The 27,709-nt window shown below is 35.6% G+C and overlaps 3 protein-coding genes across 3 annotated transcripts in view; 1 reads left to right on the top strand and 2 right to left on the bottom strand.

Moving 5' to 3' along the window:
• Positions 1-75: 75 nt before the first annotated feature.
• LOC119765305 lies at positions 76-737 on the bottom strand. The gene is made up of 2 exons (XM_038248911.1): positions 669-737; positions 76-610 (listed from the first exon to the last, which is right to left on the bottom strand). Exons 1-2 carry the CDS (start codon positions 702-704, stop codon positions 290-292), a joined length of 357 nt encoding a protein of 118 aa, XP_038104839.1. The 5' UTR covers positions 705-737; the 3' UTR covers positions 76-289.
• Positions 738-7,614: 6,877 nt separating this feature from the next.
• The window catches only part of LOC6042689 (nose resistant to fluoxetine protein 6), a 53,029-nt gene continuing 32,934 nt past the window's right edge, over positions 7,615-27,709 (top strand). The window contains exon 1 of the mRNA XM_038259212.1: positions 7,615-8,358. Within this exon, the coding sequence (XP_038115140.1) occupies positions 8,043-8,358 (316 nt within the window). The 5' untranslated portion in view covers positions 7,615-8,042. The remainder of the gene's footprint in view (positions 8,359-27,709) is intronic.
• LOC6042688 (probable cytochrome P450 9f2) lies at positions 24,986-26,641 on the bottom strand. Its single transcript, XM_001870674.2, has one exon. It carries the CDS (start codon positions 26,619-26,621, stop codon positions 25,017-25,019), a length of 1,605 nt encoding a protein of 534 aa, XP_001870709.2. The 5' UTR covers positions 26,622-26,641; the 3' UTR covers positions 24,986-25,016.

A 27,709-nucleotide genomic window follows, 5' to 3' on the forward strand; every position in this document is an offset into this window, starting at 1 on the left:
TCATCTGCTGCAGCGAGTTGAACAGCTCGGTCACGGTTGATCCGCAGGCGTAGCACCGACAGACTGCTTTGGATGTTGGGACAGACGGACTGGACAAACTGCTGGACGGCCGGGTTGGCGGCAGACGGTTTGACGGCCTGCCCGTACAGCTTTTTGCGCTGTTCTTGAAGCTTTTTGCGCAGCGAAAGTTCTGCATGATGCTCTGGGTGTCGAACTGCAGCGCTTGCGGGGCCGGTCCGGTTGTTGGTTATTGGTTAGTAGGTGCTGCTGGGCCAGTACCGTGCTGGACTCATAGCCAAACCGTGACGTGGCCTTGTTGATGCGGATCAACGGTTCCCGACGAGTGGAATCCACAGTTGCCGAACGCTTCAGATTGATGACGTTGGTTTTGCTGCTGGGGGAACCGACTGTTGCCGAAGGCGTCGCTGTTCGACGGGAAGGTCTGGCAAAATTTCGTTCCGCTCGACTTATTGTACTGCGGAACCACTTGCTGAAGCCCGATCTGGATTGGGCGACACTGTTGCCGGTGCCGATTTCGGTTGTTCACGTTGACCCCGTTCCGCTGCCATCCAGCGGCCATCCACTCCTGCTCCTCCTCGATGACCGTGTCCTGAAGGCGGTAGTGATGATGGAATACGTGAGAATAATAATCAATGTTAAAAACTTACCTTTAATCTGCCGACCAACACCACACCTGCACACATTTTTTCCTGACCAACTGAAAAGTTCAAACGAAAAAGTTTGACAGTTCGCGCGTTATGAAAAATGAGAGAGTGTGCGTTTCGGCCTGCACGAATTTTATTGGTGTGCGTGTGCAACTCAAAAATCAACATTCTCGTGGATTGAGTCTTTGATAGGGGGTCTGAACTGGCCCTGGCGAAGCCCGCTAATCGCCCGCTCCCCCCCCAAAAGTTAGAGTGGGTGATTGATATTCTAGTGTTGTACTGCGCACTTCAGAAATTGCGCGTACGGGACAGATCATCCCCTGGCCCAAAGTGGGAGTGACAGTGTGTGTATGTGTGCGAGTAATACCAAATAGTTACCCGTTTCCCGGAATACTTAAACGCGGCGATTGGCATTGTAATGATGATGATGATGGTGGCGATGATCAAAAGATGGGAAAATTAATTTTAATGAGACGCTCTGCCGGTCACACCGGATAGGGGTTGGGTTGGCAGATATATTTGTTTCCTTTTAGTTGAAATGGATGAGTACTGTTGGGCTTTATGACTGATTATGGCACAAATCGATTTTCTGACGTTTGCTTTCAGTAAATTACAAAATTGCATACTAATCACACGTATCAATTTTATATCTTTTGAATTGCTTCAAGCAACGTGCCTAAAATTAAGTTTTTCGAAAAATAAACAGATTTACAAAATTAATCTTTTTACCCACATGCCATTCAACGTTTGAATCTCCGGCTATAGCATGGATTGTGTGAGTGATAATTTAATTACATACTATAGCCTTATTTTATTACCTGAGAGCTGACATTGACATCCAAAATGCTCAAGCTCTACCATATGTATCAACCGGCAGGCAGCCAACTTTACTGTGCTTTGCATAGCCAATTCAACTGTGGTGGACCAATTGATGAAATTACGGGTGGGTCATGCAAGCAAACAACTTTTTGTTGGTTTATTTGTTTTTATTTATTATACTGATTTAAGGTAAAATTCCTCAAATTTTTGAAAATTTAATTCGGTTTGAATTTATTGCTTTTCTCTAAAAAAATACTCTATTACAACACTAAATAATTGAAAATCTTAATTTTTTTTAATTGTAAAATTATTTGTTTTTCAATTATTGGAAGCACAGCTAAATCTTCACATTTCAAAATAAACATTTCATCACAAAATCTCAATTTTGACAATCCTTTGATACATATTATGGAGAAACAGAAAAAAATATCAAAAATGTCTATTTTCATTGCCAAAATTTTCATCGTTTGTCTTTTTGATATGACTGGTGACTACTACATCAAGAGATCACGACAGTGACGATTTACACCGTGCACAAGCTTACACACTTAAACTAAGTTCCCAATTTGGAGCGCACGCACGAGGTCTGAATAATTAAAATTTGCCCCTCTTCTTTGTATGCATCCATGCAAAAACTTGCACACACACACATACGTTAAATTGAATACACTCACACGAACACAAAAAAAGTACTGAATCACTATCATAGGTGCAGATATAAGTGATATTTTCGGCTAGCCGGCCTCCGCAGAAGGTTTTCTGAGTATGGACTGTCGGAAAACGCTAGGGTTTGGATGTGTGCTAACCGGTATGAAGTTATTCTTGAAACAATCAAACTTGGTAGTTTAATGGAAGTTCACCTAATTGATCGGGTATTCAAAATTGATTAATTGCTTCGCCTAATTAAAAAAAACATGTAACACATGAAGCTATCACAAAATTAATTTTGCAAGATCGAAATTTTTTTTTAGTTGCATACTTCTTAAATGATTTAAAAAATCTGTACCGATTTTAAAAACAAGAGAAGCTTATTCCAGATACGTTAATGATAAACGGTTTTAGCAACTTAAACGTTTTTTGACTTGTTGCCAAAAAACTGTTTTTATCCTTGATCTTATTCCCACACGGAGAAAAAAGAGTTCCCAAAATCGTGAACCGTTCATGAAAATGGGAACCAAGAACAAAGTGTTCCCATCCCATTTCCGAAAACGTACCATGGGATTTGAACACTTTGTTCGTGGTTCCCATTTTCATGAACGCTTGTTCACGATTTTGGGAACTCTTTTTTCTTCGTGCAATTATTCAATCATTTACAGGCTAGAACGCTGTGTACGGTTCTGTGCCAAAATGTTTCCATGCAAGTAGAACTTGAATGTCAACGGCATGTTACCCCAGGGTTAAAAGGGGTTGCATATATCAAATGTTAGTGAAAAACAAACATTTAAACAAAATAAAAAAAAAACTGTGAAAATAACAAATTTATGTTTTTTTCCATTTTTCCAACAAAAAAAATGTATCGACATGTAACCCCGTATGAAAGAGAGAGGTTTTTTCCCTTTACTCCTTACATTGACATTGAGGTAGTCTTTTCGAGGGAACTTCGAAAAAACATCGTCGTCGGTGAAAGGTCCGACGAATTTTTGTGCAAAATTTCTCGTTCTCCTTGAGCGAGTCTCTGGGCAAAACAATCAATGTTTACATCATTACTTCTGGCAAGAGTATTTCTGGTTGACCTTCCAGTACCCTTAATCTTTGAGAATCAAGGGTACGATGCATTAATGGGCTCAAGTTCGCGAAATGATTGCACCTTAATCCATCAACCAGTGCTCATAACTTTTACTCGCACTGAAAACTAAAAACTAAAAACTAAAAACTAAAAACTAAAAACTAAAAACTAAAAACTAAAAACTAAAAACTAAAAACTAAAAACTAAAAACTAAAAACTAAAAACTAAAAACTAAAAACTAAAAACTAAAAACTAAAAACTAAAAACTAAAAACTAAAAACTAAAAACTAAAAACTAAAACTAAAAACTAAAAACTAAAAACTAAAAACTAAAACTAAAAACTAAAAACTAAAAACTAAAAACTAAAAACTAAAAACTAAAAACTAAAAACTAAAAACTAAAAACTAAAAACTAAAAACTAAAAACTAAAAACTAAAAACTAAAAACTAAAAACTAAAACACACTTGACACTTGACACTTGACACTTGACACTTGACACTTGACACTTGACACTTGACACTTGACACTTGACACTTGACACTTGACACTTGACACTTGACACTTGACACTTGACACTTGACACTTGACACTTGACACTTGACACTTGACACTTGACACTTGACACTTGACACTTGACACTTGACACTTGACACTTGACACTTGAAACTTGACACTTGACACTTCACACTTGAAACTTGACACTTGACACTTGACACTTGACACTTGACACTTGACACTTGACACTTGACACTTGACACTTGACACTTGACACTTGACACTTGACACTTGACACTTGACACTTGACACTTGACACTTGACACTTGACACTTGACACTTGACACTTGACACTTGACACTTGACACTTGACACTTGACACTTGACACTTGACACTTGACACTTGACACTTGACACTTGACACTTGACACTTGACACTTGACACTTGACACTTGACACTTGACACTTGACACTTGACACTTGACACTTGACTCTTGACACGTGAAACTTGACACTTGACACTTGACACTTGACACTTGACACTTGACACTTGACACTTGACACTTGACACTTGACACTTGACACTTGACACTTGACACTTGACACTTGACACTTGACACTTGACACTTGACACTTGACACTTGACACTTGACACTTGACACTTGACACTTGACACTTGACACGACACACGTCCGACACTTGACACTTGACACTTGACACTTGACACTTGACACTTGACACTTGACACTTGACACTTGACACTTGACACTTGACACTTGACACTTGACACTTGACACTTGACACTTGACACTTGACACTTGACACTTGACACTTGACACTTGACACTTGACACTTGACACTTGACACTTGACACTTGACACTTGACACTTGACTCTTGACACTTGACACTTGACACTTGACACTTAACACTTGATAACGTCATGATTCGAATTCCCGGACGCTTCGAAACCCGGACACTTCAACTTGTTTTATCAATTATTTGGATATAAGTTCGCATTATGAATGTCAAAACTGTGTTATTTGATGATTTCTAACATCAACTTTTATTTAAAGTTTGTTTGAACGCTGTAGTTAATGGCAAAACAGTTAAATAAAATAAAAAAGCTTATCAAAAATGCGAAACATTTCAACGGAAATATTTTATAGGCGTCCGAAGCACTGGGAAGGCAAAGCAGAAATTTATGTTTTTGATTTTCTTAAATTCTAGCCATTTTTTATATAAACTATCGATTGTTTTTATATTAACAGCTTATTTGAGACCTAAAAAATGCCATTCACTAACATTTCAGTTCAAAGAGCAAAATCGAGTGTCCAGAATTCGAAGCAAAAGTGTCCGGGATTCGAAGCACAACATTTTAATTTTCAAATTCTGATGAATTTTTTTTCGAAAAGACATATTTTGCATGCATTCTCTTAAAACTTTGACTATTTGTCCCGCCCGTGTGAATCAATCGGACCGCGCACTGGACTAACAATCCAGAGGTCGCCGGTTCGAATCCCGCGGCGGGTGCTCTAAAATTCTTTGTGTAAATATGGGTATTCGGCGCCGTCGCTCCGTGCCATACTTTCATACACTTAGGAGCCCAGGGCGGCGAAGTTCTTGTAGATTAAAAGGAAGACACTAGTGGTTGGTACTAGCAATGGTGGCCGACAGCTATAAAGTCAACTTCGTTTTTTTTTCTCTTAAAACTGACTATTTATACTAAATCCTTATGATATTTCTACATTTCCAACTTATTACATGATTTTTTGCCAGCTATAACAAAAATATTATGGTACTAAGTGTCCGGATTTCGAATCATGACGTTACTTGCAAAACCTCGATGAACCTCGTTGGATACATGTACGACGCGTGCTGAAAAAATCTTGTTTTTGCAACTTGTTGCATGAACTCCTATTTTGAAAAATTGCAGATGACAAACAATGCCATTTTTTAAGCTTTGGCACATGTTGGTCCAAATCCAAATTGGCAGTGCTGCCAATTTTTCGAAATAATAATTATTTATAAAAAAAAAAACATAAAAAAACTATTGAATTTGTTTTACTTTATTTTTCTGGAATCCTTGATGCACAATCAAATTTGCAATCGAATGTTTTATATTTACATTTCATTTACAAAAGAAAATAACACATAAAACTGTTTCTTTTTGCATCATCAGCGACGATTTTTTAAGTGACGATAATTTAGTAAATCAAACCATCCACATTAACGACCCCCGGGTCTTTTGTGGTCTCTATTGCAAGTTTCTGCTCGAACCTAGGAGTCCGAAGGCTTGAATGGGGAGAGCACCCAAACCTCTTTTACTCCAAGGAACCTTCCACCCCAGTGTTTGAACTGACGACCTTTGGATTGTGAGTCCAACCGCCGCCAGCGATTCCACCGGAGTAGGCTTGGTTTGGTGTGTTGTTTGTACTTATGGCATGGAGACGACTCCTACACCTGGAATGACTTTAACGGCCTAACAACCAAGGCCGGGACCGACATTTTACTTCCTCATCCGATGGAAGGTTGCACCAGATGGGAATCGAACCCAGAATCATCCGCTTACAAAGCGGACAGCGTAACCATTCGGCCACGCACTGCCAGTCAATATGCGTTTGATTTTCAAGGTCAAAAATGGTAAAGTATCGTGAAATTTTCTGATGCATCGAATAAAAATACTTTCATTATTTTCAAATTGACCGTAATATTTGATATTATGAAAAAAAGGTTTCGACTTTTATAAATGTTTGGGTTGATTTGAAATTTTTGAGCATATGTTTATTCAAAAGACCAGATTTTTTTTCTTTTTGAGGAATTCAAGTAAAGTTCTTCTCAATCATAAATTTTATTTTGCGTTTGAAATAAAGTAAAAATATTTTGTTCGTATTTTTTCACTTTTTCCAATAATTATGATTTTTTTTTGATAAATTGGTAATCCTGCCACATGAATTTTTACCAACTTGTGCCAAAGTTTAAAAGATGGCATTTTTGTCGTTTAAAAATATCCAAAAAAGAGTTTTTTCAAACATGTTTATTTTACACAATCCATTTTTTGCAAAAATGTAATTGTGTTTTATTATATTTTATCAAGGGTATGACTTTTTTTTAGAAGTCCAATGTCTGAATAGATTTCAAAATTCCTTCCTAAGAAAAATGTTTTCAGTAGGAATTTTGCTAGTTTTTTCCTGCTTCCGTTAATCCTTTTTCATACTTTAAAAACGTCCTTTAATGCAAATGTACTTAAAATTAGATGCAAGGAATTCCATAACACTAAAAATTGTAAACAAGACACCACTTCTGTAATCTGATAAGTATAAATAATAAACACTGAATTGAAAATAAAATAAACATATTTTTGAATATTTTAATACCTATGGAGAGCTGCCAAAGTTATACGGATGAATTCCAAAATTTCCAAAAGATTTGCTCGTTCTAGGATGAACTGCTTAACAGACTATCAAAATAACAAAATCGAAAAGTATTACTCTTCGATACAAGTTTACATTTACCATTCACCATAGAGTGAATCTTATCAGAACTTGTTTCGTACACTTAAAATACCATTCTAAGAGTGAACTTGTTGTATGAAACTCGATGCAAAACAGTTTCCCAAAAATCTCCTATCTCTGAAACAAACAATCTCAAACTATCGCCCAAAGATCTCAATTACCTCGCCGAGAACAATTACTGCTGTATACTAATACATTAAGTACACACAATTTCCACTTTATGCTCCGGGGGTGGCTGTTCGTGTTCTAGCCCCGATCACCACACGACGACGACGGCCAAGTACCACAGTCAGTGCAATGCTGAGTACGCCGTGAATTGAATATCAACTACTTCTAGACGCCGCCGCCGCCACCGATCGTTCGACGTATTCTCTTCCAGAGTAACACGAGACTTTGAACGACTGGTCGAAGTCATATGAACGCGCTATCAAAGCTGGGCCTCGTTAGTCTTTGGTGAGCTACCGCACGGATAACGCGTCTCGTCTAGGCTTACGAAACAAAAAAAGTGAGCTGAGAGAGAGTTTTGGGTTTTCCGAATCGGTGGGGGAAATCAGTGACACAAGAAAAGGATAAAAATAATGTAGTTAAATTTTTGAAAACGAAAGAAGCAAATAGGAAAAGTGAATTTTCAACGAATTTTAAGAAAAAGAAAATGAAGAAGGAAAAAACAGAAGCAAGCAGAAGAAACGAAAAGCTGGTGAAAATGCAGTGAAAATCTAAACGAATCAGTGCTAATTGGCCAAGTCAACAGTGGATAAGTGACGATAGAATAAAACACAAAACCAAAGAAAACAAGTGCCAGTGCAGCTAGTAACAACGAAGAAATGTACGTCCGACTGGTAGCGGCCCTTCTAGGGTTGGCTTTGGCCACAACGGCCGTTGGCGAGGACCAGCGGAAGCAGTGCAACAGTTCCGCTGGCGAGGTCACGGGCGATTCCACCGTAATTGGGTGGAGTTGGTCCCACGTGGCCAGCAACAGGTCAACTGCCAGCGGGAGCAGTGTAGCCAGCAGCAGCGGAAATCTCAGTGAAATTGACGAGCTTCTGCTGAGTGGGGTGGGGCAAAAGTTTCGGACAGAGTTTGCCGGGGCTGCCCGGCTGGAGCAGGAGGAGCGGCTGGAGGTTGGGGAGGATGAAGCAGGTAATGGAACAGAAGAGTGAATATGTGGCATACCGGGCGCCTCCATTGAAGTGATGATCTTTTACTTTTGTTTTATTCACATTAAATAAAAAAATTAGACTTCATCAGAGTGAAATAACTTAAGCAGTTTTTTTTTTAAATTTTGAACTCTTTAAAGTGATGCAAGTGGGTTGAGCATTTTTAGTTTTCGAGGAATTTTGAAATATTTACCATTTTTTTGCAAAGCATTTTTTGAAAAGAGTTACCTGAACTTCAATCAAGTTTTTCTATATGGCATCCAATTTTCCAGGGTTTTGAAATTCCCGGATAGTCATAAAATCTATGTTTTCACTATATATGTTGTGTTTTTCTAGCTTAAAATCATGCTCAATACTGTTAATTAGTGATAATCAACACTTCAATCTCAACAAGGACAGCGCCTTTAAGAATGCTTAAAATTCATTAAAAATAGTTTTTTGTTCAATGTTGTGCTTTGAATTCTAAATGAACCACCATTTTTAATCCAATATGATTTAATATACTTACACGGAGAGACCGGCCGGAACAGTCTAAGAAAATCTTGGTTAATTTAACTAAAAATATGGGTCATTTTTTTACACAGCTCTTTCTCAACAATCGATTGTTGATTTTGTTAACCCGAAATTGCTGACCACCAGTAACTAAAAGTAACTAAAAAAATAGTTGGAAATGTCATTTTTAATGGTTAAATGGCCGAAAAAAATCCTAGCAGTCGACTGCTAGCATATTTTTTACAGAAAATTAACTTTTTTTTTTGTTTCAGCTGAAATATTGTGGAATATTCTGTAAAAAAAGGCTGGACCATATTTTTCAACTATTTTTTAACATTTTTTTTTCGTTGTATCAGCCGAATATATTTTTGCATGCAGCAAATTATTAGTGGTTTTTAACAAAACATTTCTTAATTTAACATAATTTATGTTAGTTTCTATATATATTTTCTTTGATTATTTATCGATACAGGCTGGGCCGAATTTCTAGGTATATTTTTAATTAATGTCTTACTTGAATACAGAAAAATATTCGTACATGTAGTCAATAATTAGCTGTCGTTAGCAATATTTTTTTATTGAATTTGCAGTAAATTTTATAATAATGCCTCACAAATTAATGCTGAGTGTTTTTATATACACATTTATTCTGCCTAAAATTTTAACTTTTGGTACTAATTTGTTTTTTGTTTGCATGAAGTTATTAAATTACTGTTAACTTTTTTTAACTGTTATTATATAACATGTAAAGTTTGATTAATGTTTAAAAAAGTATAATGAAAATAGCATATTACAAATTTTATTAAACATATTTAAAAAAGATTTTTTATTTCTCGTGAATGCCTTAAAAATAGAAACCGAGCAAAATGTTCACCAAGTTTTAAATTTATATTTTTATTATGTTGTGTGAAATTAAAAGTTGTATTCACTTACCATCACTGTGAAATCATCCGATAAGTCATCATCATCTACAACGGTCTCAGGTTTAGTTATTTTTTCTGTGGTTGTACACAGAATTTACACCAAAGCGAACCTTTTGCTGCAAAAAGACATATGAAATTTATTAGTAATTTGATACAAAATTCTTAATTTCGGCTATAAACTGATAAAAGGAACGTAAATAAATGTAATTATACTGAGGAAAGAAGAAATATCAATAATGCTACTTACCAAGCATGCATTAATTTAACAACTACTTTTAGCAACACACTTTGATTGCATTTGATTCAATTTATTCAACGTACTCCGATTCCTGAAAACAATATTTTGGGTTTTACTTACCAGTTTAATGAGCAGCCTTCTTTAAACAGCATTTTTTTTAAATATTGATGTCTTCTTTTGTATATCTCTTATAAATTTATTTTTGAGACATTTCCCATGATCGAATTTTTATTTTGATATTATGTGTACGCATTTCCATGTATTTAATGGTTGATGATTCTGAAAAAATTGGTTCATTTAATTTGTATCCATCGTAAGAACAAAGGTTTTTGATGATTCTGTTTTCTAATTAAAATCACAATAGATAAATTGTTGTGTGAAAATAAACCAATTCTTACTTAGATTAACCAACATTTTGTTAAATTTGCCCGTGCAAGTATTGTCGTGCAAGAGCTCTCCCGCCTCTTCTTTTCACTACCCTTTCCTTTCCTTCAAACATTGTCATGAAGTCCCCTCGCATCAGAGGTCCTCATTGCGTATGTCCTCGTCTTGCTCTTCATAGTTTATCACCTGCAAAGAAATCATGTTCGAATTCTGACTTCAAATGACAGACGTAAACAAACCCAAGTTCATCTTTTAAATATTCAGCCAATTGTAAATTATATTCAACCAACAAAATTTTTAATTTCCCAAAACCAAAGCTAACAGTCGAGCACGTTCATTCGAGTTCGGGATATCTGTTAGCTTTTTGCCTTTAGCATTTTCAACAAACAGGTTATTAAATTAATACTGAATTTTGGTTAATTTAATTGAATATTGGCAATGGCAAGAACGTTTTTGTAAAATCAACAATTTTAATTGTTAAAATTTCTGGGCACAGTCTCTCCGTGAATATTAAAATATATGCTAAGTTTTTAAATATATTTCTCTATATTTTGATATGACATGACGAAAAAGCCTTTCAATTTTTTTTAACTGTCTGAAAAAACAAAATAGGAAAAACAATTAAATTGATACCAGCCAATTTAAAATTTAAGATAAGTTTAGAATTCCATGTTTTATACAGAACAAATTTTACATAATTATCTTCAAGTCAGTATCGCCTACTGGGGAAAATCGGAACCTCAGTCTGCATAGGTACAGAAGAGAGAGAGAGAGAGAGAGAGAGAGAGAGAGAGAGAGAGAGAGAGCTACAAATCAGGAAATTGGTGTTGTTTTGTTCTGTTCCTGTTTTAACCGAAATCAGTAAAAAAATCAAAAAAATATACATCAAATTGGCTTAAACAGCTATCTTAATTCGTTACTTTGGTCCTTAATGAGCAGTTCTCTAGGATTTCGGTCATTCGATTTTTTTTGTATTTTTTAATCCGACTGAAACTTTTTTGGTGCTTTCGGTATGCCCAAAGAAGCCATTTTGCATCATTAGTTTGTCCATATAATTTTCCATACAAATTTGGCAGCTGTCCATACAAAAATGATGTATGAAAATTCAAAAATCTGTATCTTTTGAAGGAATTTTTGATCGATTTGGTGTCTTCGGCAAAGTTGTAGGTATGGATACGGACTACACTAGAAAAAATAATACACGGTAAAAAAATTTGGTGATTTTTTATTTAACTTTTGTCACTAAAACTTGATTTACAAAAAAACACTATTTTTATTTTTTTATTTTTTGATATGTTTTAGAGGACATAAAATGCCAACTTTTCAGAAATTTCCAGGTTGTGCAAAAAATCATTGACCGAGTTATGAATTTTTTAATCAATACTGATTTTTTCAAAAAATCGAAATTTTGGTCGTAAAAATTTTTCAACTTCATTTTTCGATGTAAAATTAAATTTGCAATCAAAAAGTACTTTAGTGAAATTTTGATAAAGTGCACCGTTTTCAAGTTATAGCCATATTTAAGTGACTTTTTTGAAAATAGTCGCAGTTTTTCATTTTTTAAAATTAGTGCACATGTTTGCCCAGTTTTGAAAAAAATATTTTTGAAAAGCTGAGAAAATTCTCTATATTTTGCTTATTCGGACTTTGTTGATACGACCTTTAGTTGCTGAGATATTGCAATGCAAAGGTTTAAAAACAGGAAAATTGATGATTTCTAAGTCTCACCCAAACAACCCACCATTTTCTATCGTCAATATCTTAGCAACTAATGGTCCGATTTTCAATGTTAATATATGAAACATTTGTGAAATTTTCCGATCTTTTCGAAAAAAATATTTTCAAAATTTTCAAATCAAGACTAACATTTCAAAAAGGCCAAACATTCAATATTACGCCCTTTTAAAATGTTAGTCTTGATTTGAAAATTTTGAAAATATTTTTCAAGGGTTTCCAGCAAGGCCCAAGACTGGCAAGTAATTTATAATTACTTTGATTTGTAGCTGGTAATTAGGTTATTCTTTAATTACTAAGTAATTAATGGTAATTAGAGTAATTTAAAGTAATTAATTGGTGATTAAAGTAGTTTTTGAGTAATTAAAGTAATTGATTTTGTACGTTATCAACGAAACTATTTAGATATAATCTATTATAACAGTATTTTATAAATTTCAAATTAGAGTGAAACGCAAAGATTAAATAAAAACTGATTCTGTATGTAGAAGGCCTTATTCACCATAGTTGTCTTATAAAACTCTCCTAAAACTTATTTTTATCATGTTGTTTATCGAAGCTGATTAACAACAAAACGCCATGATATATTACTCATTCCTTCCTTAACCTGATACAAAGTGTTATACTAACAGGCTATCGTTTGCAATAAATTACATATTACTCAGTGAAAAATGTTTTGTGAATCCAAAATCTATTCATTTTTATTAAGTAATTATTAAAATATTTTTTTTGCAAGAACTACATTTGAATTGATTAATTTTTTAAGCTTTTCCTTCTAATAGGCAGTCAACATTATTTGAAGTTTATGTGGATCAAATATTTAAAACCAAAATGTACTTAGTAAAAAAAAAACATAGTTTTCAAGTCAATCAATCAATTAAAATAAAGATATGTTTTTTTTTTAATATTTTTACATCATCTGCAGAAAATGACAGTCCTGTAATACCTCTCTATTACGAACTAAGCTAAAAATCAAACTCAGTGAAATTAAAATCGACTTATATTCAGAGCTTTTTTTTTAGCCGAGCTCCCGTGGTGTAGTGGTACGGGTTTCGCTTTGTAAGCGGAAGGTCGATGGCTTGAAACCCATCTGGCGAGGCAAAAGGGGTAGGTGGCGGTCGAGAGGGGATATCGGCTGCTGCGGGAATTGACTTTGTCAAGTCCCAAGCCTCCCCAAAACCCATCCCATCCAATCTCTCGGACGATCTGTTGGCGACTGAGTCTGAGCGTTGAAGAACTCTGTAACAATACGCAGAGAAGAGCTTCAAATGCTACTTTCGACTCGGTCACATGCTCTCAGGCAAAATTCGAGCTGAAGATTGGGCTATATGATCGGTAACGATCTCTAGATGGGTCAAAAATAAACGAGATTTCCCTCAATCTCGCTCATCTCCACGTCCTCCGATCGGTCTCTCGTGCTCGTGTGGCATGGCATTTGGGGGATTGGTCTGGGGAATGAGAGGGGCAACTGCTCGAATAATTTGTCAAATACTGTCTCGCTCAAACAATAGCGCTACGGAAGACGATCGTTCGGCAGGCTGTGTATAGCAGCAAAACAGAAAACCTGAGAACAGATCATACTACAATAGATACGCAAGTGTCGCAGTGGTCCGTGTCTGTTCACAGTAAAAAAAAAATATATTCAGATGTGGAAATTAAATCCAATGTAAATGTCACGTTCCACATTATCCGTATTTTCAGTAACAGGTTTTTTTTAATTTGCGTGAGAAAAAAATATGCAAAGTCATGTCAAACCAATGTTTGAAAAACGTTTTAAAACTTAACGTTATTTTGATGAATTTCACAATTTTCAAGTAGAGCCGCTGCAAATATTTGTCAAAGTTTATGTTTTGCTCAAATAATCTGGGGGCCTTCTATATTTTAATGGCATTCGACTTTGGAAGCTTAAAATATTATAAAAATTCATATATTTATGTAAAACAGTACAGTATTTTTTTGCTTTTATGACAAACATGACTTCAAAAACGTAAGTCAACTTAAATAATCTTCTTTTGCAATTGATTGATAAGGGTTCGGTTGATTGAAACGTGAAACATAATGGAATTTCGAATCAGATAATGAACAGGTTAAATTGGCCTTGAAACGAATATTATTGTTCATATCCAGAGTTTTTTTTTTAAAGCTATTGTGTTTCATATGTTTATAGGACCTGTTAAAAAAACTCTAGATATCAATTGAGCTACTTATTTTTAACCGAAAAACGGTATAATTTAATACTAATGCCAATTTTATAATAAAATAAAAAATTCCAAATTTCAAACTAATTAACTCGCTGTAGAATATCATGTAAGCATCACTCAAAGTTCCAGCGCCCTCTAGTGGGGGGCATTTTTGACGTTTGATCGCCTATAGCTATTTTCAATAAAAATTATACGTGAATTCACAATATCCAGATTGGTAGAAAAAAAAGTAAACAGCATAATTTTTGAAAGAGCTATCGAATGAGCTATTTATAAATAATTTAGTTTAGAACCGTAGAAATGAATACTTAAATTTAAATTAAATGTTTTTTATCGTAGTGAAAAATAATTAAGTAATTCGAGTAATTAATCATTTTGGACCAGTAATTTGAGTAATTAATTGGCAGACTGGCAAGTAATAAACGCTTCTGGAAACCCTTGATATTTTTTTCGAAAAGATCGGAAAATTTCACAATTGTTTCATATACAGGGTGTTTGGTTCATGGATGCGGATACTTGGTGGTTGCCTAAAGGACCCCGAAACATGAAAAAAAGTCTTCTACGGTATGGTCGAATTCTCATCCTAAACCGAGTTAAGTAGAATTTACTGTTTTGAGGAGTTTCTACACTAAAATCGATTTATCTCATGATTGTGATCACGGAAAGCTTCGCTTCTGATTTCATGTGAAAGCTGAGTAAATTTCACGATAAAAAATGATTTTTGAAATTTTTTAAACTTTAGTTAAGTCTGCCTACAGAGCCTTTACATTTTTTCCTTGCCCTAGTGTTGTTGGTTTTTTGCATTTATTTTGCGTAAATGGCAGGTAAATGGTTTGTTTTATGTATCAAAACGATGCTCCTAGATCCTCTCTACAATTCTCTCTAAATAACCATTTCCCGAATTCTTTTCCTAAAGCCGCTATTTTAATTTTATTGGTGAAAAAAATCGAAGCCAGAAAACCTGATATGGTACCTTAATAAATCAAACCGACGCCTGACAGAGCATCGCGCAAAGCATACTTGATCAACGCGCGCGCGGCCGCATGTTTGCTGGAAGGAGGGTGACAGTAAGAAAACAAACCACGTGTGCCCATCGCATTGTGGAAAAAAGTTCGTTTCAGAATTGTTTTATTACCGCAGGTATTTTGTCTCGCGTTCTTTTGGCAAACAGGTTAAAACAAAAGTTAAGGGACGGCTATTTAAGGGAAAGAAGGCGTTAATTATTAAAATGAGCTAAGATGCAATAAGTGCGGCATAGGGTCTCGTTGAAGGATTTCCACTGTTGTTCAGTGTGCGGATCGTTTGATCCAACAATAAATAATTAAGCTGATTAAACCAAACATTTTAAAAAATCCCATTGACAATGCAAATAAATGTTCAGTTCGCAGGAAGTAGATACTTTGCTTTTTTAGAGTTCTACTTTTTTTGCATTACAAAAAGGATAAGTTGGATTGTTTCTTGCGTACATAGGACAAAAGCATACATTTCAATCAAGCACCAAATGTTGGCATATCAACACCCTTTGTTTATTTAAAACTTTTGAAAAGGGTTTTTAATTGAATAGCTCAATCAAGACCTAATTCGGAATGTGATCTTACTTTGATAAAAAATATCGAAAATTTCAAAATAATGGTACATTTATTTATTTTCTGAGAATTTAAGAATTTCAGAATTTAAGAATTTAACAATTTAAGAATTTAAGAATTTAAGAATTTAAGAATTTAAGAATTTAAGAATTTAAGAATTTAAGAATTTAAGAATTTAAAATTTAAGAATTTAAGAATTTAAGAATTTAAGAATTTAAGAATTTAAGAATTTAAGAATTTAAGAATTTAAAATTTAAAATTTAAGAATTTAAGAATTTAAGAATTTAAGAATTTAAGAATTTAAGAATTTAAGAATTTAAGAATTTAAAATTTAAGAATTTAAGAATTTAAGAATTTAAGAATTTAAGAATTTAAGAATTTAAGAATTTAAGAATTTAAGAATTTAAGAATTTAAGAATTTAAGAATTTAAGAATTTAAGAATTTAAGAATTTAAGAATTTAAGAATTTAAGAATTTAATCGTTTAATCATTTAATCATTTAATCATTTAATCATTTAATCATTTAATCATTTAATCATTTAATCATTTAATCATTTAATCATTTAATCATTTAATCATTTAATCATTTAATCATTTAATCATTTAATCATTTAATCATTTAATCATTTAATCATCATAATTTTTTTTTTTTACCAAAAACATTTCAAATCCATCTATTGGATAGCAAAAGATTTTATTGAAAGAATGTTTAATTCGATAAGAATTCGTGCATGGTGGTTTATCATGAATAAATTAAATAAATAAACACTTCCTTAAATAAATAAAATAAGTAAGCACTTCCTTAAATAACTAAATCAGTTCTTCCAAAAGTTTTTTAGGTTTCTTTAGAAGTTTTGTTATTCTATGCGTGCATTTTTTTATTTACTTTAAAACGAATTGCAATGTTTGAAAATGATTGAAAATATCAATTCACGTTTATAAACAAAAATCTCTCATAAAACGATTTTCAACATGTTATGATTAAAGCACAGAGGTAAGAAACCCTTTCTATTAAATTGGCTGATTTTACATTTTTATCAAATTATGATCACATTCCGAATTAGGTCTTGATTGAGCTAGCCGGGAACCATGGTGTAGGGGTAAGCGTGGTTGCCGCTCACCCAGTCGGCTTGGGTTCGATCCCAGACGGTCCCGGTGGCATTTTTCGAGACGAGATTTGTCTGATTGCGCCTTCCATCGGATGGGGAAGTAAATGTTGGCTCCGGTCTAAACTAGAGGTTAGGTCGTTAGCTCAATCCAGATGTAGGAGTCGTCTCCCTGGGTCCTGTTTTGGTGGAGTCGCTGGTAGGCAGTTGGACTAACAATCCAAAGGTCGTCAGTTCGAATCCCGGGGTGGATGGAAGCATAGGTGTAAAAAGAAGTTTGCAATTGCATCAACAATCAAGCCTTCGAATACCTAGTTTCGAGTAGGAATCTCGCAATCAAGAACGCCAAGGCAATGCTGTAGAGCGAATCATTTGAATTTTGATTGAGCTATTCAATTAAAAACCCTTTTCAAAAGTTTTAAATAAACAAAAGGGTGTTGATATGCCAACATTTGGTGCTTGATTGAAATGTATGCTTTTGTCCTATGTACGCAAGAAACAATCCAACTTATCCTTTTGTAATGCAAAAAAGTAGAACTCTAAAAAAGCAAAGTATCTACTTCCTGCGAACTGAACATTTATTTGCATTGTCAATGGGATTTTTTAAAATGTTTGGTTTAATCAGCTTAATTATTTATTGTTGGATCAAACGATCCGCACACTGAACAACAGTGGAAATCCTTCAACGAGACCCTATGCCGCACTTATTGCATCTTAGCTCATTTTAATAATTAACGCCTTCTTTCCCTTAAATAGCCGTCCCTTAACTTTTGTTTTAACCTGTTTGCCAAAAGAACGCGAGACAAAATACCTGCGGTAATGAAACAATTCTGAAACGAACTTTTTTCCACAATGCGATGGGCACACGTGGTTTGTTTTCTTACTGTCACCCTCCTTCCAGCAAACATGCGGCCGCGCGCGTTGATCAAGTATGCTTTGCGCGATGCTCTGTCAGGCGTCGGTTTGATTTATTAAGGTACCATATCAGGTTTTCTGGCTTCGATTTTTTCACCAATAAAATTAAAATAGCGGCTTTAGGAAAAGAATTCGGGAAATGGTTATTTAGAGAGAATTGTAGAGAGGATCTAGGAGCATCGTTTTGATACATAAAACAAACCATTTACCTGCCATTTACGCAAAATAAATGCAAAAAACCAACAACACTAGGGCAAGGAAAAAATGTAAAGGCTCTGTAGGCAGACTTAACTAAAGTTTAAAAAATTTCAAAAATCATTTTTTATCGTGAAATTTACTCAGCTTTCACATGAAATCAGAAGCGAAGCTTTTCGTGATCACAATCATGAGATAAATCGATTTTAGTGTAGAAACTCCTCAAAACAGTAAATTCTACTTAACTCGGTTTAGGATGAGAATTCGACCATGCCGTAGAAGACTTTTTTTCATATTTCGGGGTCCTTTAGGCAACCACCAAGTATCCGCATCCATGAACCAAACACCCTGTATTAACATTGAAAATCGGACCATTAGTTGCTGAGATATTGACGATAGAAAATGGTGGGTTGTTTGGGTGAAACTTAGAAAACATCAATTTTCCTGTTTTTAAACCTTTGCATTGCAATATCTCAGCAACTAAAGGTCGTATCAACAAAGTCCGAATAAGCAAAATATAGAGAATTTTCTCAGCTTTTCAAAAATATTTTTTTCAAAACTGGGCAAACATGTGCACTAATTTAAAAAATAAAAACTGCGACTATTTTCAAAAAGTCACTTAAATATGGCTATAACTTGAAAACGGTGCACTTTATCAAAATTTCACTAAAGTACTTTTTGATTGCAAATTTGATTTTACATCGAAAAATGAAGTTGAAAAATTTTACGACCAAAATTTCGATTTTTTGAAAAAATCAGTATTGATTAAAAAATTCATAACTCGGTCAATGATTTTTTGCACAACCTGGAAATTTCTGAAAAGTTGGCATTTTATGTCCTCTAAAACATATCAAAAAATAAAAAAATAAAAATAGTGTTTTTTTGTAAATGAAGTTTTAGTGATAAAAAGTTAAATAAAAAAATCACCAAATTTTTTTTACCGTGTATTATTTTTTTCCAGTGTAGTCCGTATCCATACCTACAACTTTGCCGAAGACACCAAATCGATCAAAAAATTCCTTCAAAAGATACAGATTTTTGAATTTTCATACATCATTTTTGTATGGACAGCTGCCAAATTTGTATGGAAAATTATATGGACAAACTAATGATGCAAAATGGCTTCTTAAAAAATACAAAAATTAAAATTGAAGAAAAAAGACCGATTTCGTAGAGAATTGCTCTAATATTACACACTGCATATACATTTTTTGCAAACACAAAAAAATTTGCAACCGACGGGATTCAAAGCCAGCACCAACAGTAAGAACTGGCGCCTTAGCCCACTCGGCCATCAGGCGGATAAAAAGCTGTTAGGATAAACGCATATATGAGCTTGACATCTCGGTCAAGTTGGTTTCCCATACTGATGAGCTACATATTTCAGGGTGTAAAATCACATAAAATTGCATAAAATAATGCAATATTTATATTACACCCAGGCCTTTTACACGCATCTGGATTACTACTTTTTTTTTGCTGTGTAAATATAATACCAAGTCATCAAAAAAAAAAAAAAAAAAAACAAAATAGAAAAAAATAACGAAAATTATAACAGTCTTCCCTGATAACAAAAAATCATGCTGATTTATGCCGATTACAAATCTAGTTTTTTGTTAATGGTCCTATAAGGTTTTGTTTTTCATATGTTTATAGGACCCATTCAAAAAAACTGTTAATGCTTTGAAATTCTTATCGATCGCTTAGTATTCTAATGTTCATCTATTTCCATAACCAAATCTGAATTATCAGACCCTTATTTGTTTTTTTTCAATTTCGGGAATTCCCGGGACAAGTTTATTTAAAAATCCCGAGATTCGGGAATTCCTAGTTTTGGAAAATTCCGTGCATTTTGTTCCAAAAATTACGATGATGGACGCATTATTTTTCTATTTTTTTTCTAAATTTATTCTTTATGATTAAGAATGGAATTTTTAATAAACCATATTTCTGAATCCGAGCTTTTTATAAAGTGTTATATTATTATTGGAACATTCATCAGCTTGATGCATCTTTTTCCAAAATAATGTCCCTCGTCGAAAAAACACATTTGAAATATAAAAAAACTGAAATTTCAATGAAAAAAGTGTCCGAAATGCATTTTACACTAGCTAAGTTGTTTGCAATAAATAGCTTTCAAACAATGTAAGATTTTATGAACACAAAAAAAATGCGAAAAGAAATCTTTGTTACATTGCAAATTTACAAAAATTCTAATTTTTTTTAATAAACTCAAACAGGCAAAAAAAATATTTTTATAAAAATTTCCGTTGAAATTTTGAAGTTTTTTGATGGAATAATTTTGTCATCCTCTGATTTTTCTGCTGATTTTAGAGAAGGGGTTTCAAAAACTAAAAAAAATAATCTTAAATTCATAATTATTCTATTTTTTTAATGAATTAAATTAGAATATAAAGTATGTGGAACACTTTTCCATGCTAAACATTTTGGGAATTATCCAGATTAATTGTATCTATGGATCCAGTTCTGAAGCAATTTGTTTGTAACAATAGTCCTACGCCCCTACTTTGTGCTGAATCTATTAGATATTACTTCAAGGAGCTTAATCATAAATTATATCGATAGTTATCGTAGTTAAAATAAAATGAATTTCTTGCATAAAAATTCTCGGTACGTTAGGCTGGATGGAAGCTAAGGTGTAAAAAGAGGTTTGCAATTGACTCAACTACAAGCCTTCGGACACCTAGTTTCGAGTAGGAATCTCGCAATCGAGAACGCCAAGGCAATGCTGTACAGCGAATAATCTGATTTTGATCCTTCAAGTTTTTTTAGTCCCAATTTTTTTTTAAATTGTTCAAGACGACCCAAATATAGAGAACAATTACAGAACCTTCTACCTCATTCTAGTCGTCAGTATTCATAGAAAATCCCGATGCCAATCTGCGGCAGTCTGCCATAAAGTGCCATTGAAAACTGCCAATCTTAAAATCGTTACGTGTGCGTGCGTGCGTGTGTGTGCAGGTTCGTCGCCGGAATAACTAAACGACTTGGTTTGGAGCTTGCTTGCTTGCAAGCAAGTGCACCACATAATCGAAATAAATAATCGCATAAGTCGACGTGTCGGGTTATGAATGCCAAATCGCCAAATCTGTCCCGCGGGCAGGGCAAGCCAAGAAAGGGTACGTGCCCTTTGTCAGGTATCAGTCTATTGTTTTGCTGTCGGGGAGGCGGTCATTACTGTCTAGCAGTGCAATTGGAATATCGGTGGGCGGAAAAAGGTTTACCTTTAATGATGTGATGCATTTCAATTGATTGAGGTATTATTTACGATGCATGAACTGAGGTACTTGCGCAGCATTCGAAACCAGAACTTAGTTCTGCAGTTTTTTTTTTGCTTTTTACTGCCAAAAATATTTGACAACAGAAAATCTAGCCATTATTTTGTTTTTGCTGTTAAGGTTTTATTATCAGCTACTCTGGCAGAAATTCTACTGTTAGTGGCAACTGCAGAAACGACAGTTGTCATTCTCATCTCATTGTTAATTGACGGAACTCAACATGTTTTTGGAGTGAAAATGAAATCGAGAATCAAAATTTGTGCAGCAAAGTTGTACAGGGCAGTGAATAAGTAAGAACTGAGAACTGGACCTCTGATCAGTCGAAATCAGCAAAAATCTTCCTCTGGCAGGTTTTTCTGAGAGTGAAATTTGGATTTAACGTGATGGTGGGGTCCTTCTAATTTAATTGTAAATGTGTAGAACAATTGTTGGTCAGTATTATCAGAATTCCTCGGAATAAAGCTCACTACGTATAATCGATTCACGTATTTTTAGATGTCTTATTTTGGATGACAGTGGTCTGTAATTTTGAATCCAATTGAAAAAAATGGTACTGTAAAACAACTTAAATTTGACTTGTCAAACCCCGTGATTTTAGCTCAAATTAATTATATGATTGAATTTCTTATATAAATGAAATACATCTGAAGTCATATATACATATTTTCACCCCTACCTCATCACATTCAGACAGTTGAAAAACAACAAAAAAAGGACTTCCCAAAGCTAAAATAATATATATAATATGTAAACTCACAGAAGTTTTTATTTTATAATATACCCTACTATTGCATTGAAAACAAAAATATTATTTTGAACCATATTTAAAATTTTGGCTTCATAAGAAATGTTATTTGTGAAATATTTAATAAAATTTCATAACTTTAATGTTTTATTTAAATACCGATTTTTGTAAAAATTTGAAAACTTGTACTTAAAATGTTTTGACCTTATTTTTTATGTATTATCGAATTTGCATTCAAAAAGTACAATATTCAAAACAAAAATATCAAGACTAACATTTCAAAAGAGTGTAATATTGAATGTTTGGCCCGTTTTGAAATGTTAGGCTTGATTTAAATAATTTATTATTTAATTTTCATTTTTTTCGAAAGATTGGAAAATTGCACGAATGTTTCATTTTCTAACATTGAAAATTGGACCATTAGTTGCTGAGATATTGACATTAGAAATTGGAGGGGTTGTTTGGTTAAGACTTAGAAAACATAAATTTTCCTGTTTCTTTTTCTTTAAGCCGCTGTATCTCAGAAACCAGAGGTCCAAACTTCAATGTTTCTAAGACTAAATAGCAGGACATTTTTTGAACTTTTCGAAAAAAAACATTTTATGGAGACATGGACACTACTTAAAAAAAGTTTGCAATATTTTGGTCCATGACTGCAGTCATTCTACATATTCGGAACGGAAAATGGATAATTGAACATAATGATTTGCTTTTATCTCCATGTGAAAGCTTTTCTTGCGATCTTTCGATTGTAAATTTTTACGATTTATGTAATTTTATAAAGAAAAACAGTGACTCTTAAAATTCACATATTCGAAACACGTTTTTTATGGATGTAAACAAACTTTGGTTCTCTCCAGGAGAACATATTTTTAACAAAATAATTACTTCACACACTGAAACCATTGAAATTCAAGCTTATTGATGTTTTATACAAGGTCTGATAACTTTTTTCGTGAAAATATCACTTAAATTCAGGTGTCTTCATCTAACATCCCACAATTTTGGAACAGACAATTTTATGGCAGGGTTTTTCTGCTCTGTACAAAAAAGTCTTGAAATGAGGTTTTATGTTCAAAAAGTATTACTTTTACCATTGAAATATCAAGAGAACGTCCAAAAGAAGGCCCTAAAACTAGTGGGGTCGACAGAAAAGCTGCATTTGGCATGTTATTGAAAAAATATTAAAAATTAAAGAATTCCAAAAAATGGATTTTAGGAAATTGATTTTTTTGTGAAAAAAGTTAACTAAAAAATCACATTTTTTCTTCCTTGTACCTATTTTTTCTGAAAAGTCCTCATCAATGCCTACAACTTTGCCGAAGACACCAAATCAATCAGAAAGTTCCTTCAATTTAACAGATTTTCAAATATTTACGTACCATTATTGTATGAACAGCTGCCAACATTGTGTGGAGATTTGTATGGGTGAATCAATAACACAAAATTCCTTCTTTGGTCATATAGAAGGCCCCCACAAACTTTGAGTCAAATCAAAAAATATAAGTAAAATCAATTTTCGGGTTTGGTGGAGAATTGCTCATTTGCTGTTTTTATTATCATTTTTCAGTAATTTATGGTATCTTAAAATGAGTAAAAAAAAGATAAACCAAACATTTTTTTTCTTTATTTTTTTTAAATAAATAATGGAGTCAGATTTGCGATTCCTTTCCGTAGGGTCGTAAGAATTTTCGCGTCCGCCGTCGGTGTGTTTTTCGTTTTTTGGCGTGCGTGTGTGCGTGTGAAGGTGCGGCTGGCTTTGGCTGTCTCGATGACAGTTGAGCCAGTCGGATTTGCGATTCCTTTCCGTAGGGTCGTAAATTTTTCGCGTCCGCCGTCGGTGTGTTTTTCGTTTCTTTGGCGTGCGTGTGTGCGTGTGAAGGTGCGGCTGGCTTTGGCTATCTCGATGACAGTTGAGCCAGTCAGATTTGCGATTCCTTTCCGTAGGGTCGTAGAATTTTCGCGTCCGCCGTCGGTGTGTTTTTCGTTTTTGGCGTGCGTGTGTGCGTGTGAAGGTGCGGCTGGCTTTGGCTGTCCCGATGACAGCTAGCCAGTTTGATTTGACCCTATCAACACCCTATCATACCATTTCAGTTCGATACACATCGAAACTCGTCGTTCGCACCGTTAATCAGTACCTCACTAAACATCAATCATTTAAAACTCGTAAAATCATCTCAAGTTAAAAGTTACATTGTTTAATCCTTCATTCTTTAATTACAAATGATTTTTGTTCTATCTTTCCACAGCCGGCTGTCTAAGACTAGACCATTTCATTTAAAATTTAACAACCGATAAACGGGAAATGTCTCATCCGCAGCATCCGATTGTTTGCCTTGAGAATAATATATAATACCTTTCACCAAACACTATGATTTTGGGTCGCATCATCATCTTCTATGATGAATCCTGACCAAACACCCTATCCTACTAACAAGTTTTCAGGTTCCTGGCGCTCGTGGGGTGTAAGCACAGAGTAAATCAGCTGCCCTAGTAGCAACCTGCGCTAACTAACATTCCCGTCCCTTAAAATCGAGGTCTACAAACTGACATGGCGGGCGCCGTTGGTGGCCAATGACTGTTACCTATTCGCAACTGATCTAGCTTTAGCAATCATGGTGTTTTATCTTTTCAGCGCATTCATACATGCTGTTGATAAGGGAAACACCACTAGATCGTCGAAGCCTATAATCAGTAGTGCTGAAAGGATATTACGGTTCTGTTCAGCAACGGAGGGGCAACCATGGGTGATCTCTCATGCTCATGCTCAATAAATAATGTTGCGAGATATTTAAAATTCGCTTAGAATGAATCCTTACTAAACTACACCCTCAACTTCAACCTAAGATGCACCCCATTCTCGCTGGCCAAATTGACAAACCCTTTGGCCAACTGAATCGGCACCTCCGTCTGCTCCGTCCGCTCAAAGCTAAAGCTCAACAGCAGCTGGTACACGATCGCCTTAATCTCCATCAGCGCAAAACGCGACCCGATACAGTTCCTTGGGCCAACTCCGAACGGCATGTAAGCTGCCGGGTTGATGCTCGCCCGGTTCGTCTCGCTGAACCGCTCCGGGTCGAATCGCTCCGGATCGGGGTAATATTTTGGGTCTCGATGGATGCCGTGCACGGGAAACCACACGCAGGCCCCTTTGTCGATGGTGAACTTGAGGCCCTCGCCGTCGTCTAGAACGTAGTCTTTCACGCATAGTCGATCGATCGCCGGGGCGGGCCACTTTCGGAGACACTCCGAAACGACCATGTCCAGGTAGGTCAGTGTTTGGAGGGCGTCGTACGTGAGGGGTTTACCTTTGAGAAGGTTGTTGGTTTGAACCACTTCTTGGTGGAGCTTTTGTTGGACGTCCTGGTTGAGGGCCAACTCGTAAGCCATGAAGGTAAACACCGTGGAGATTGTGTCGAATCCGGCCAGGAAGAAGATCAGACACTGGGCGATGAGTTCTGGTTCTGTTATCGCTCTGTTCGAGGTTGCCTGGCCGATGTGGGATTCTTCCACCGTTGCGAAACCGGCTCCGGTGTTGGAAGATTCTTGTTGGTGCTTTAGCGTACCTTTCCGAGCTTCCATCAACAGCTGTATCATATCTGGGCGGACGATTCCTCGAGCTTCGCGCGTTTCCACAGTGTCTCGGATGATCCGCGTAAAGTACTCCAACTGTTTCTTACCGATGATGTCGTGGTTGAGCTTGCTCATGATTCCCGGGAACAGCTTGAACGCAATCATCCGAAAGATCACAAACGCTCGCTTGAAGTTCAACATCTCCTTGCCCATAGTGAAGAACTCGTTGTCGCGATTCTTGAACGACTCGACCTGCAATCCGAACGCACACGTAGCGATGATATCGTTCGCGATCCTCCTGAAAAAGTCCTTCATCTCCTGATCAACGTATCCCGATTCAGCAGCTTCACCCCTCACGACCTGTACCATTCGCTCACTGTACTCCGTGATCAGCTCAAACATGGCTCTCATCTTGCTTCCAGTAAAGGCCGGACTCAGCGTTCCTCGCATATCCTTCCACCTTTGGTCCTTCAATCCAACAAGCGTTTTCAGGAACATGATGTTGGAATTTTCACTCGTTCGATCCCCAAACATTGGCCGCCGATCAACGAAATGGTCAAAATCTTTAACAGCCACCTTCTTTATCAGCTCCGGATCACGCAGCACGAAAAATCGCTGATTGGCGTCAAACAAGCCGAAACACTTGACACCCTCGTACTGGTCGTAGATCTTCTTGATAAACTCGTTGAACGAACACTTCTTCGTCAGCACGGGCTTGGTGCTACCAAACATCGGCCTGGCAGCCATCGACGGGATCGGTTTCTCGTGGAAGTAGCCGTAGACCCGGGTTAACCGGTGGTAGAACCAGACCAGGATGGCGACGACCGCCAAGGGGTACACGATGTTTACCTCCATGATTAGGGCGTGAAAGTGCAGTGACTGACGGTGCTATGAGTTTTGGGCAATTTATATCAGCGCGACAACGCGAAGCAGATTCATAGGTCAAGAATTATCAAGACCAGTGTTGCAAAAGAGTGATAGAAAAGCTATCTATAGATTATCTCTGCACCAAAAATATCCGAGAGTATAGCGGCCGTCACTATAGCTTGTGAGATCTCTTCTTGTGTCTCGTGATTCCCAGCGATGCCATTCTCTCTCTATCACTCCTTCCCTTTTCCTCGACTATGTGCTCTCACCGCTGAGTCTCTCAATCTCTCCAAAAAACTGCAATGAGTGAACGCGAGATGGCGATTAGGAGCCGACCACGCATGACGCCCCTTCAAACTGCGTTTGCAAAATTAGTTTTGTGGCGGCTTTTGTGGTTAAACGCTGTTGCGGTAGGATGTTCGTGGAAGCGAGAATGAGAGAGAAAAGGAAAATGTCAATCGCGAGTGGGTAAACACGAAAACGTGTTCGGCTATGTTCGGCGCTGAGAGTTTCAATGAGGAGAGAAGAGCAGTTGTATTTGAGGCATGAATATTCAGGCGAGATAATTGTAGTTGCTGAGAGCTGATATTTTGATATTTTAACAACCCTGATCAAGACTGATAAGATAACTTTCGGGTTTTGAGGTAAACGGAACAATTGCCAGCCTGGTACTAATACAAATTTTACCATTATTTTTGCTGTCCAAAACATGACGTTTACCCTATGTGACCAAATTTGGAAGCGACAACTTTTATCGATCGCGTGGATTATAGCGGTACTATCGGTATGTATGAAAATGCATGTTGATGAGTAACCGCTGAAGCAAATAGCTACGGGATAAGCATTACATCAAATGTATGACTTATTCAGATACCCGCAACTTTTCTCATTAAAAAGTTCATATCAGATCGTTGCAAATATTTGCCCCCTTTCAATGTTGACTCGAAAAATCATAGAGCAATTTGTTTGTCAATGTAACATCAATCGTTGAATTCGGATAACAATGATTATTGTTATCGTATTTTTGTTTTTTTAACATCAAATTCGAGTTCTGCGACCCCATTTCAGTCAAATTT

This window comes from Culex quinquefasciatus, chromosome 1, assembly GCF_015732765.1.
Source record: "Culex quinquefasciatus strain JHB chromosome 1, VPISU_Cqui_1.0_pri_paternal, whole genome shotgun sequence".
Classification (NCBI taxonomy): domain Eukaryota; kingdom Metazoa; phylum Arthropoda; class Insecta; order Diptera; family Culicidae; genus Culex; species Culex quinquefasciatus.